At 45.7% G+C, this 13,995-nt stretch overlaps 1 protein-coding gene across 3 annotated transcripts in view; it reads right to left on the bottom strand.

The window, feature by feature from the left end:
* DDX60 (DExD/H-box helicase 60) overlaps nt 1-13,995 on the bottom strand; it is a 103,181-nt gene that overhangs the window by 44,269 nt on the left and 44,917 nt on the right. For all 3 annotated transcript variants that reach the window (XM_067040084.1, XM_067040085.1, XM_067040086.1), the window contains 7 exons: nt 13,597-13,755; nt 11,582-11,731; nt 8,959-9,078; nt 7,776-7,871; nt 4,418-4,533; nt 3,435-3,577; nt 3,226-3,335 (listed from right to left, as the gene is read on the bottom strand). In XM_067040084.1, coding sequence (XP_066896185.1) covers nt 3,226-3,335; nt 3,435-3,577; nt 4,418-4,533; nt 7,776-7,871; nt 8,959-9,078; nt 11,582-11,731; nt 13,597-13,755 — 894 coding nt within the window. The remainder of the gene's footprint in view (nt 1-3,225; nt 3,336-3,434; nt 3,578-4,417; nt 4,534-7,775; nt 7,872-8,958; nt 9,079-11,581; nt 11,732-13,596; nt 13,756-13,995) is intronic.

Here is a 13,995-nt window from a genome sequence, read left to right as displayed (position 1 = left end):
AGACACAAATCTTCTGTTTTGGTCACGAGAATGCTTATGATTTCTTAGGGCTTTTAAGCCTTTAAAAAAGCCTGCGCGTGTCCTTATTTCTACCATGGAGGGCAATTCTGCCTTCGCCACGGATTTGCTGTCAGAATTAAGTTCGTACGTAATACGTGGCCTAGGCCTAGTAAACTGCCTGGCACGCGATCGATGCCTCAACTGTCGCTGTGACTGATGAATGCCCAAACCTACGGGTCTTAATGCTCTTAATCAATTTCACGACTCCGTGGCTAAAAGCTGGGCATTCCCTTCAGTTGGTCTTCACTATACGATAACTTACGAGCTGGTACAAAACTGAGCCAGCCCACGTGTAAAAGGAAGAGACGTAAAAGGTCACAGATTCACACCCTCCTTCATTTACGAACACACAGCATTACCCACAATGTCGTTTGGTCAAATCACATCGCCCCCAACCTCGCAGGTGACGGAAGCACTGCTCCACGTGCAGGTGAAAAAGACCAGTGGCTCGGCTACCCCCACACTTGCTGGGGCTGTGACCGTCCTCCCACCCCACCCCCCGCAGCCCACAGCTGGGGGGCCGGATAATTCTCCACTCCGCCAGAAAGGAGCCTCACGTGAGGGTGGGCACTCCCTCGGCTCTCTCATCCTGCCCCCCTCCCTTCTGGGACCACCCCCGTGACAGAGCTCCAGAGCGGACGCCCAAGGGGGGCGGCTCTTCTCTTGACGCTGCCACAGCTCGTTACGCTTTTCCACGCCACCACCCACTCCTGCACATCAATCTGAGTTCTACTACACAAGATCAGGAAGCATCTCCTTGTTCAGAAAGGCCGACTTGCTTTTTAATCACTGATGCTTTAGGAAACATCCCACACACACAGCTGCCAAAATACATATTTAGGGCTTCCCCGGTGGTGCGGTGGTTGGGAGTCCGCCTGCCGATGCAGGGGACGCGGGTTCGAGCCCCGGTCCGCGAAGATCCCACGTGCCGCGGAGCGGCTGGGCCCGTGAGCCGTGGCCGCTGCGCCTGCGCGTCCGGAGCCTGTGCTCCGCAACGGGAGAGGCCGCAACGGTGAGAGGCCCATGTACCGCAAAAAAAAAAAAAAAAAAAAAAAAATATTTAACACTGTCCAAGCCCCATTCCTATTGCCAACGTCCGGGAGCCTGAAGGAGAAGCATGCAGCAGCGTGACCTTTGCAGAGGTCACATGGGGTTAGAGGGGAGGGAACAGTTTCCCAGTTGTTCCATTAATAGGTACTGAGATACAGGAAAGGCACTTGGACCAAAACGCCCGCCTCGCCAAGTTCTCTCAAAGCCCGTGCTCACTGCTGTTTAAAGACAACCTGCCCTGAACCATCTAAACACAACAAATGACTGTGAAAATATTCCGCTACTTAAAAACGCCAGGAAATAACGTGGAAAGAGAAGAGAAGAGGAGAGAAAGACAGAGAAAGGAGTCTTGATATCAATATGTGGGTTAGCATCACTATTCTAGTTTGGGGATGCGAGTTAGCTCACAGGAACTGTGTCCACACTTTAGTTTTCTCTAGAGTGTAGACAGAGCCACTGCCACACAAAAGGGAAAAAAGTGCCATAATAAAATCCTGTTGGAAAAACTACCATCGCTAGGATTCACTCCGTTGCTGTTAGAAGCTACTGCATCACAGCCCAAAGGCTATACAGTGATTCTCACTCACTCCCTCACCCAGGCATTCGTCCACCACGTTGTTCAGAACACAGTGATAAGACGGCAGGCTCTGGAATCGATCTACCTGGGACCGCCTCCCAGCCCCACCCCTTCCTCAGTGGTGCAAGTTCTCTGCGCCCCACCTCCCTCACTTGCCAAATGGGAACATCAGTGCATCACGTATCCTAAAATTGTGGTGGCGGTTAAAAGAGACAAAATACGTAAAATTCTTAGAACCCAAAGTAAGTGCTCCATTTGGGTTGGCTACATTTGTGTAATATACGTTTTAATTGTATATACATAGCGGTTAGTTACAAACTACAAGGACACAAAATTCGTCTTCAAGGACTTAGTCTAGTAAGAAAACAAGCACGTAAAGAACTTCAGCAGCAAGCTGACGATAACTGTGGTCATACAAGAAAAGTATAGACAAGGTGCTATGGAGAGAAGATTCCATCCAGCTAAGGAAGTCACAGAGGATTCTGAAGAGGTTTCCCATTAGAAGAACCATCAAAGGTGAAGAGAGTCCGGACAACGGGCACTTTGCATCTGTGCTGAAACACTCCAGTTTCTATATAAATCATGAGGGCTTCCAGGTAAAATCCATGAAGTGGATGAACAGAAAGGACTTGGAGCCAGTTCCTAGAAGACCTGGGAAGCCTAGCTAAGGAGCTGTGCCCTTTGCCGGTTCCAGAGAAAAGCCATCAGAGGCTCGGCAGGATCAGAATTATCCTCACTAATTACTTATCTAAGTTAGCTTTCTGATCCAGATGATTATTTAGGCAGAACATGGAACTACTCCCTGTGACATCAAATATTTTAAATAAAGAAAACGCCATGTGCCTTAAATATCGTCCATTTAGAAGGCTCATCTGACAACAGAATTTAGAGTATATTTCACTTATCCAGTCTTGGAAGGAAGGCAAACTATTGCTTAATTATCACTTTGAGAGGCAGCCAGAGCTCTAAGGGGCCATTCCTGAGAATAGAGGGAAAAAGGAAAAATAATATGCAAGAGAAATTAAGAAATCTTCCCCCACTCAAACCCCAGTGCGTCAAATGAGGTCCCCTTAAGGCCTCCACCTTACTGATTCACTACCAAAAAGTCGTGTGATTGCTATGTTAGCGAAAAGCGTCTTTTCCTCGTTTGACCTAATTCACAGCAAACAGATTCTCACACGTACAAGGTACTGTCCACACACAGTTGTAGCTGCATTAAGAGAAGAGTTAGTGTCCTCGGAGGTGGACAGATGGGACACGGGTGCTGAGAAGAAGGAAAATGGGCACAGAATAGAGAAAATCGACCCCCAAAAACTTCAGGTTAAGATGTTCAGTCATTCTTAAGCTTTGCAGATGTAGACACCACTGAGGGGCACATGAAAACTATGAAGTTATTCCTGTTACTCTTAAAACTCAGGTTCAATATCTGTTACAGAGCATCGCTTCTGTAATTCTGATGAGTGTCGCCCAGGCAGCTTTGCAATATGATACAAACCACCAATGTGGCTCAGAACAAACATGGCGGAAGTATCACTCACATGGTCCGTGGTCAGCGCAGCACACGGGTGAAAATGGTCAAAGGAAATGTCATGATTGTTTACTGAACATATGTGCTTCTCTAAATCATTGTATCTCTCTGCATAGAGCACTGGAAATGAAGAGCAAGGATTTCCAAATGAATGAACACACAATGGCTGGAATAACTTGAAAGGAAAAGATAAAATTCCTATGAATATGTCAAACATACCAAGTCTCACTTTATACGACTGCTTCGTCAGTAAGTAGTCTTGGCGAGAACTGGCGCGGCAGCTGGCATTTCTTGAAGAAGCAATATTTTTTCCCATCGTACTGTCTGTTTGTTTCCAGTACTGTTTTACGGAACGTAGCCACCTTAAAAATTAAAATTACCTATGATTTAGGCAGAACATGGAACCACTTCCTGTGAAAGGATTTTAAAGTATTTAAATAAAGAAAATTTTATGTGCCTTAAAAATTACTTAAGGGAATAGGCCCTGGAGCCAGATGACCTAAGATCGAATCCCAGCCTCCTTACCATGGGCCGAAGCTCTTGGTTGGATCACAAAATCTCTCTGGGCCTCATTTTCCACATTTAAAATGGAAATAATAACAGCAGTACGGAAAAGACTATTTAACAGCAGTAATGAAAGTAATAAATCATAAGGGTTGCTGGCCATTTAAAATAAATTAACATGTGCAAAGCACTTAGAACAGCACCTGGCAAATAGGAGTCTTTGCTATAATTGTTGCTGTTAGTGGGCAAAAATCTAGCCCAGTGAATAAATAATATGGGGTTTTCAACTAATAAGGCTTCACTATCTTTCTAAACATCTACAAAGTGGGACAACATAAGAAATCTCAAGGTCCATGGCAGAGCATGTCATTATACCATTTTAATTTTATTTCTTGGTAAAGGACAAAGAAAAAGAAACATAAATCGATAACTTGTGGTGAACCTTTTTTGAGATATGGGGGAAATTTCCTAGTCAACTGCAGATCCAGCTGGGAGAACCCTTGAGTTTCCTTTATAGCGTGTGGCCTTGCTCAGCACCTGCCAGGAGGGGTGACTCTGTTCCTTGAATATCCAATCCAGAGACAAGGTAATAAATTCACCAGCAAGTTATGAAACTCTCCAGAACCCAGAGACAAAGCATGACATTCAAACATTCAGAATAGACAAGCATTCTATCTGGACTAGAAGCTAATGCCTACTCGGTGAGATGCTCCGGGTTGCTGATGGTAGCAGAAAGGGCCAGGAAGGGGCAGCGGATCATGACAAGGAGATGCTCCCAGACTTCTGCTCCAATTTCTCCACCAAGACAGTGGACCTATCAAAGACAAAAATTCTCCATTAAAAATGGGCAGAAGGTCTGAAAAGGTATTTTTCCAAAGAAAACAAACAGATGGCCAACAGGCACAAGAAAAGACGCTCAACGTCACCAGCCATCGAGAAATGAAAATCAAACCCACACGAGCTATCACTCACACCTGCCAGAACGGTCACCGTCAAAAAGAACACAAATAACCAGTGTTGGCGAGGGTGTGGAGAAAAGGGAACCCCTGTGGACTGTCGGTGGGAATGTAAATTGGTGCAGCCACTGTGGAAAACAGTATGGAGGTTCCTCAAAACACTAAAAATAGAGTTACCATATGACCCAGCAATCCCACTTCGGGGTATTTATCCAAAGAACACAAAAAGATATAAGCATCCCCTGTGTTAATTGCAGCACTATGTATAACAGCCAAGATAGGAAGCAATCTAAGTGTCCACTGAAAGATGAGCGGATAGGAAATTGTAGTATGTATATACAGAATGGAATATTATTCAGCCATAAAAAAGAAGGAGATCTTCCCATTTGTGACAACATGGAAGGACCTCAAGGGCATTATGCTAAGTGAAATAAATCAATAAATCAGACATAAAAAGACAAATAATGATCTCACGTGTGAAATCTCAAAAGAAAAATACACACACAAAAAAAAAACAAGCTCAAAGACATAGAGAACAAATAGGTATTTGCAACAGGTGGGCATGGGAGAAACGGGTGAACTGCTTTTGTTTGTTTTAGTTTAGCTTAAATAAATTAAATAATTTTTCAGTTGATTTTAAATCAGTGAATGAAAATAAGACAGGGAGACTTGAATCATCATACATGGTCTCCAATTACCTTTAACCAACCATGCCAAGTTTACATAAATATTGGCAAATTCAGGCAATAGAAAATCTTGACACAAATTCTTTTAATTCCCATAACCAATCCATCAATACTTCCTCTTTATCTTACTTTCCAAAATGTCTTTCAGATCTAAGCATTTTCTCCGTGTCCACGGCCCCCAAGTCAACCACGATACCCTCCTGGCCGCCCTCCCAGCTCCCCAGACCATACCCTGAATTCTTCACATCACAGCCAACAGATACATCTCAAGGATGAATTCCATCAGGCCACGCCCACAAGTAAATTTCTTCAATATCCTGCCATTGCATGTGGAACAAAATATAAACTCCTGAACGGGGCGTACATGTTGTGCTGGGGGTAACCCCCCCCCACCCGCCTCTCCAGCTTCATTCAAGCCTCTCTCCCATCCTGCCCTCACTTTTCTCCAGACACACTGAACGTTGCTTCATTCCTTGACCAACTCTCCTACCCACAGAGCCGTCCGTCCCCCTGCTGTCTCCCTGCCATCACCACAGTGGGGTCACACCGATCCGTCTCGTCACCATAGACACCGATGCGGGCTGCCACCGTCATGGGTAGGCGTAGCTGTCTACCCCCTTTTTTCCAATGATTCTGTGACGTGCCCTAGGCATTCCCAGCACCGACAGTGCCTGGCATTGTGGAGATCTACTCCTTACATATTTGCTGAATTAATGAATGTCCTTTGACCAAATAAAGCAAATGGAACTCGATTTAGGGAAGATTCTCAAATGTGGTCTCCTTTAAACAGATGAAACTATGGCACCTGGCAATCAACTGGAAAGAACTTATTATCAGAGCCAGACAACTTAAAAAAGGAAAACACTTCCCCTGCCCACTTGGCTTTGCCCTAGTCAGACAGTACACCAGTCCTCTGAGTGGTGACCTTAGGTTTCGTAATTCCTTGGTTCTGCCAGAATAGACATCAGTCTCCAAAGCCCGTCAGCTTTACCCTGACATAAAACTGGGGAAACTGAGGTACCCCATGTCACAGCATTTCAAAGCTTTGAGACTAGAGTACAATTCAAGATTCTAGATTGCAAAGACAAAGCTGTTGGATTTTTTTTTTCAATATGAATATTCAAGGCCTTCAAGATGTAGCATATACAGAATCAGTAAAAAAAAAAAAAACCACAGTAAGTCAGATTCAAACCAATCAAAAGCACAGCTTGCGTGGTAGCTTCAAGCTTACAACGGGAAAAATTAAGTGAAATACAGGCTTATCATCATTTTCCCCTTGAAACCGAAAACCCCTTGGAGCAAAAGAATTCTTTTATAATGCTTTAAGTCTCTTTGAATAAATATTCTTAATTCTGCTGTAAAAACCTTCTCAATATCCTTCACTTGCTCTATGAATGTCCACCATTTTCCATCCTGCGCTCTCTGCCCAGGGAAACGGACCCACAGGGGCTACTGCAAAAGAGCTCCAATGCTCTCTGGTTCCATTGGCTTTGGCCAAAGGAGAGCCTGGGCAAGAGACCTGAAGGGAATGCGGCTGAGGTCTTCGTGCCATTGGCTGCCTTCCTGGCAGGCTACCCCGAGCCAGGTGTGCTCCTTGGCTAAGGCAGCTGTCTCTCACAAAGCGGCCAGCGCACTCAGAATCTCCCTGTGGGTCTCAGTGACCACGTCTTTGCCTTGTCCCTTTAGGCTGAGGGGTAAGCTCCTCGCCCTGGGCTACTGCACTAACGGCACAGTCCCCCCGCCCACACACCTTTGCAAAAAGCTCTTTTTTTTTTTTTTTTTTTTTGTGGTACGCGGGCCTCTCACTGTCGCGGCCCCTCCCGTTGCGGAGCACAGGCTCCGGACGCGCGGGCTCAGCGGCCACGGCTCACGGGCCCAGCCGCTCCGCGGCACGTGGGATCCTCCCGGACCGGGGCACGAACCCGCGTCCCCTGCATCGGCAGGCGGATTCTCAACCACTGCGCCACCAGGGAAGCCCCAGAAAGCTCTTCTTGAGTTCCTCCATTTTGCGTGTGTCACCTGTTTCCCGCTGGGACCATGACCGACAAGATACGGTACATAACTGACATAGTTAGAGCCCCAAACTCTTTGCTTTGGAGATCAGAGATCAGATTTTTGGAATCTCTGTCCAGGAAAACTTATGCCCTGGTGGTGAGTTCTGCTCCTGTGAAACGGTGGTCACCAGAGACAGCCCCCCTTGTCTTTGGTGACCAGGGGTCCGCAGACACAGATACCCTGTCCTGAGCCAGAACAGGAAAACGGAGCCCAAAGACTGCTGGGACTCACAAGGGAAAGCCAGTGTCCTCCGCCACCGAAACTCCATGCAGACGATGAACGCCCCGAAGCAGCAAATGTCTTCAGTGTGGCGCTTACGCAACCAGGAGCTCAACCCAGAGAAACAATACCAAACCCACCTCATCAAATATAACGTATCTGATCCTTTTCACCCACGCCTGGCGATGCGGAGCTAGCAGCAGAATTTCAAAGCAGGCAGGCACTGTGATAAGTACCTAAAAACAAGAACATTATGCAAACAAACACTTTTGAGCACTTGCTTCACCCAGATGTAGTTCTAAGAATATAGAAGAGAGAGTTAAAACTCCTGAATGGACCTGCTGATTAACTGGAATATGATATATTCGTTTGAATCTTGTGAAACTGCCATTTTTATAGGTCAAAATGGTAAGATCAGATTTGAAGTTTAAATTCTTATTTATGAGCATTCGCGGTAATAACAATAGGAAGAGTTCATTGTCGCAGGTTTATTCCTTCAAACTCTGCCCCCGAGGTTCAGTTTAGGTTGAAAACCGTCTATTAAAAATGAACAACTATGGAAGTTGGGAGAGGATGGGGCGGAGGAAGGTGGTGAACTTCGGCCCACCTGGCTTGGACTCTGGAGCGCGGGGCAGCTGTCGGCGCTGCTCCCCACGCAGCCGAAATGGCCAGCGTCTCTGCCCCAGCCCTGCTCAGTCCCAGGGCGCCGAAAGTGGGGCAGCGCACGGGCCGACAGCCGGCCTCTGTCGGACCTCACGCCCCGCCCCTGGGCAGCGACGCTCTTACAAATGGCGATGTGGGTGTCCCATCTCACATCGACCATGCAATGTGCTATAGTCACGTGTTCACTTTCTGTTTAGCTGTAACTGTTTTCAGTGAGTTTAACAAGGAGGGAAACTGTCTGATTAACTTAACACCGTGAAGTCCATCCATAAATACAACATTTTGAAATAACGATGAGTATCCTTCCCATCAAGAAAGGTCAAGAAACAGTTATTCTGAATGGAAATGAGTTTGTCAGTTTTTATCACATGGTTTTCTTCAGATCATTTTCGATCCACTTATAAACCAAGATGATGCCATGAACTATAACTGAAATCCAAAATCAAAAGGTAAGTGTCCTTGAGAAAGATGAGCTCCATTTCTTACTCTCTGGAATATAAATAACACTGTTAAATTTTCTCTAAAGCCACTTCATCTTTTATAAATTCAAGAAAATTACTTCTACACGCCCTTGTCAAAATATTGCATTTCTACTGAAAGAGCCTTCTAAGTACTATCACATAATTCGGTGACAAATGCATTAATTAGCGTGTGTCCTACCTGAGAGTTTAGAGCCTCATGACGGTAATCCCGTGTAAAAACACCACACAGAGCTGCACCGTTGGGCAGATTCTTGTTAAAACGATTCTCAACGGTTGCTGCCACCTGATTGACAAGGGCCTGATTGACAGGGGAAAATATCCATTAATCACAGAATAAAGTACAGGGGAAAGCTCAGAGCGAGAACGACAGGCGCTGTCTAAAACTACGTACTGCTGGGAGGGCAGGAAGCTTCATCACCCCTTTCTCCTACCATCTGCCTGACCCACGGGCTGTCTCTGAGCTCTGTGACTGTGCGTGAACCTCACTTATAACCTCAACCCAATGTAAAATGGGAAAAACCGGCTTCATCAGAGGGAAAGAGCAGGAAATGCTGCCCACACAGGACAAACAAACAGCTGATACCTGGGCGACCAAGGCTTAGAAAGAAACCGTGAGTCTATGTAGAATGGCCAAGGAGGGCAGCCAGGATGGACGTGTGGTTCTCCTACTTGGGGCATCCCCAGACCTCTACCTGCGAGTGTGCAGGGGACCCCCACACCCCAGACTAGGCAGCTGGTGGCCGGCGGAATCTGAGCGTGTGCAAACCCATACACATCTCTGTATTTCACACTCTATGCCCAAGAAAGTCTCACCTAGATTAAAATGTAAACCTTAAAACATAAGCATAAAGATACTAGAAAGTGGACATTTTCACCTATTTTCATATATTTGAACACACTCGGAAATATCGATAGATCTGACTACACAAAGATATGAACAAAATATCATTAATATAACCGCAATATGGCAAAAAGATATAAAATGACAAGAGTATATTGGTTATACTTTACAGAGAAAAAGTAATATACTTATTACACAAACTTCTGGCCAATCGATAAAAAGGCAATCCCCTTCCACTACAAGAAAAAGAAAATGGGCAGATGTCATGAGCAAGTAGTTCATGATTAAAGAAATATCACTGCCCGGAAACCGTACAGAAAGGCTCCCCAATCAGTGATCACAGAAGTGCAGGTTTATTATGAGATGGAAATCTTTACCTAGCAGTATGGCAAAAAATGTTTAAAGATCATGGGAATGTTGGAAAAAAATACGAGGATACATATATATACTTCCATATACTGTCAGAGGGAATACAAATGGATTTAAACTTTTAGAAGAGTCATTTGGCTTCTAAAACCTTTGGGTTCTAAGACGTTTAGAAGAGGAATACGTGTTGTGTTGAATTACCAATTCCACCTCCAGAAAGCTTAATTTTTCTTGATATATTTTATTAATTTCCTGCTATGAACACTTACTGCTTTCGTAACCATGAACAACGAAAAAGCTACAATCAGGGCTTCCCTGGTGGCGCAGTGGTTGAGAATCCGCCTGCCGATGCAGGAGACACGGGTTCGTGCCCCGGTCCGGGAGGATCCCACGTGCCGCGGAGCGGCTGGGCCCGTGAGCCGTGGCCGCTGAGCCTGCGCGTCCGGAGCCTGTGCTCCGCAGCGGGAGAGGCCACAGCAGTGAGAGGCCCGCATACCACAAAAAAAAAAAAAAAAAAAGAAAAAGCTACAATCAAAACGAAAGTGCTCATTTCAACTAATCATGTTGATCAGCCTGGTTCTGAGGCTGATCCCACGTCACTCGACGCCACATGTCCCTAGAAACTAAAATGGAGTGAGATCTGATTTTAATCTGTAGAATCACAGTTATCCCAGGTAAATCTACCTTTCTTAAGAGTAATTGCACTAAAAACAAGGGGTTGTACCTGAGGGTATGCAAACTTATACTTCCTGTAAATCAGCCCTTCTCCTAAATGACAAAGGTCATACTTGCCGTATTTAAGTCTGGCATTAGGTGGTTCTAGCCATGGAAGAAATATGGCAAAACCACCTGGTATGAGAAACACCTCATGCACTGACGCCCAAGAGCAGACAGGATGCATCCCACCAAGGGCAGAGGCAACGCGGGGTTCCTAAAGACTCGACATTACCCAACAGAGTCAGGACGCTTCTCTCAGTTCGAGCAAAAAGCTGAACGACAAGATCACAGGACCAGACCTCTGCCTCACAGTGCTCTAAGGCAAGTATTACTTCGGCCTCTCAGACTGGGAGGAGAAAATGCAGGTTAGAAAATAGAGTGAGACGCGTGGAAACAGAACAGGCTGGTGGTTGGCTAGGGTGGGGCTAAGGGGGGTGGGGAGAACGGGTGAAGGGGGTCAGAAGGTACAAACTTCCAGTTATAAGATAAATAAGTAGGGGATGTAGCAGTGACTACAGTTAACGATGCGGTATTGTGTACCTGACAGTTTCTAAGAGAGTGGATCTTAAAAGTTCTCATCACAAGGGAAAAAAATGTATAACTATATGAGGTGATGCGTGATTCATGTTCACTAGAATTATGGGGGTGATCATTTAACAATACATACAAATATTGACCATGAGGTTGTACACACGAAACTAACAGGTTACACGTCCGTTTTATCTCAATAAAAGTGGAAAAAAATAAATCGGGAAAAAAAAAAGAAAGAGAGCTAGATCTACCACATGACCACGTGCATTAAACTAAAAGAGGAGGTTCAGGAGTGAAAGAGAAAATTCAAGTCACTTGAATGACCCCCCCCAGCCCCCGGACCTACCTTGGTGGGGGCCACGTACACGACCACCCCATCGTCACCCTCCCGTAGCACCTTCTCCATGCAGTAGTAGGAGGCGTAGGTCTTCCCTGAGGACGTGGGGGCCACTATGACCGCAGACTCGTTCTTGTCCACGACGTCCAGGAGCTCTCGCTGCAGGGTTCAGAGCACCATTGTGTCAGCACCACGAGAAGCATGTTAGCAAAACAAATACCTTAAGACACTTCCAGCATAATTCTCTGAGCCGCAAAGGAGTGGCTGCGAGTTGAAAACACACCAAAAAGATACACGGGAACTTGTGAAGAACTCACGGCCTCTCCCAGAAGAGACAACTGCAGTGCTTTTGAGCGTCTGGAGGTGGGTTTGTGTGTGGGAAACGGAGAGTGGGCCTGAACAAAATATCTTGTCCTTGGGTAGATATTCTTTCTGATTACTTGTCATTGACTAAGTGCACAACGGCTCTGAGAAATGAAGATCTAAGAGTATGTATTTTTGTAAGGTGAAAAAGTAGCTGAACAGAAAAAAAAAATAGCAATGATTAATCATTTTACTACTTATCTTGTACTTTCTAAATAGAAGGATGCCAGCCCCTACTTTGGAGGGCATGTGGGACCTTCATTAAAACAGACTGTTGGGCTTCCCTGGCGGCGCAGCGGTTGAGAGCCCGCCTGCCGATGCAGGGGATGCGGGTTCGTGCCCCGGTCCGGGAGGATCCCACGTGCCGCGGAGCGGCTGGGCCCGTGAGCCGTGGCCGCTGAGCCTGCGCGTCCGGAGCCTGTGCTCCGCAACGGGAGAGGCCGCAACAGTGAGAGGCCCGCGTACCGCAAAAAAAAAAAAAAAAAAAAAAAAAACAGCCTCTCACCCCTTTAGCCTATGCTTTTATTCATCAAAATGAGGACTAGGGGCTTCCCTGGTGGCGCGGTGATTGAGAGTCCGCCTGCCGATGCAGGGGACGCGGGTTCGTGCCCCGGTCTGGGAGGATCCCGCGTGCCGCGGAGCGGCTGGGCCCGTGAGCCATGGCCGCTGAGCCTGTGCGTCGGGAGCCTGTGCTCCGCAATGGGAGAGGCCACAACAGTGAGAGGCCCGCATACCGGAAAAAAAAAAAAAAAAAAAAAAAAAAAAAAAAAAAAAAATGAGGACTAGCCAAAGGATCATTAGCCTGTGTGATGGGCAGAAGATGGAAAAGCCCCCCAGAGCCCCGTCCTGCACGCGCTGAATCCAGGTCCGCTCTGGGCCACACCTCAGGGCAAAGGCAACATCAGAAGAGGTGCGGTGGAGGGGGGCGTAGATACCCGGAGGGCCCTCAGCTGCTTCGTGTTCTGCACTTCAGGAAGGAAGGGCCTGGTCCCCCTGCTCTGAACAGCAGGCAGGGAGTTTCTGAGGCACTCCAGCAAAATCAACACAAGGACGATAAAGTCAGATTCTGATAAGCCCATCTGTTAGACTGAACCTCTGAAATGGCATTTTCATCGGTCAGCGGGTTTAACTGATAAGGTTCGAGGCAATTTTATAAGGTTGAATCAATGCAGAAACGCACCCTTTTATTCCTAATTTTATAGCCATCAATATTCATTTTACATTTATTTATAGAAAAGTAGCTCCTATGGTCACGGGTACAGGCTGTAAATATCTAAACCACCGCCTCTACTGCTTAAACTCCTTGAATGCCTCTGTCACGTTTCTATATTTACATAGGATGTCCTACAGACACAGGGAAGCCTTGGAGGCTGCTCCATAATGATACGGTCAGATGACAAAGACAGAACTTCAAAGATATACGTGTGAATCCATCAGAGTACCTCCAAGAAAATGGTCTATTTATGAAAAATGGATGATACGAAAAATTCACTTTCTTGAAATGGGACAAAGTCTACATGTGACATTTCCCATGACCGTTTTAAGTGAGATGACTCACGATTAAGAATTTCATGCCAAATGTGCTGTGTGGAATCGTGAGAAGCTCCTGAGATCAGATTTAATAATAAAATACAAAAATGTTTGTTTCATCCAGTCACTACCTGCCAGGTGTCAGGAATAAAGTCCTGGACTCTGGGGTCTGGATCTTTCCTCTCATCTCGTACCAAATAGTGGCCCATGTACTGCAGCTGAAACCGAGCTGGCCCAATGCCGACTGAGTATTTGTTCTTTTTCTTCTCCTTTATGTCATTTCCCGTGACCTGCAGGAGTTTACAAGTCCATTTTGAAAGTGATTTTAAATTATAACATCCTTTAAATGATTAAAAATATTTTTTAAAATAAAATAACTGAAAACTAATTTTTATGAGAAAAGCATTTTACCATCTTTCAAATTTTGCAATATTTATTGAAGAAATCTCTTACCACCTAAATCATTATCTTAACTAAAAGTAAGTAGCAGACATCAAGATTTTCAGATATCCATCACGGCACTTGAGCTA

The sequence above is a fragment of the Kogia breviceps genome, chromosome 8 (genome assembly GCF_026419965.1).
Source record: "Kogia breviceps isolate mKogBre1 chromosome 8, mKogBre1 haplotype 1, whole genome shotgun sequence".
Lineage (NCBI taxonomy): Eukaryota > Metazoa > Chordata > Mammalia > Artiodactyla > Physeteridae > Kogia > Kogia breviceps.
Note: the sequence above shows the minus strand (reverse complement) of the source record. Positions and strands in the feature narration are given on the sequence as shown.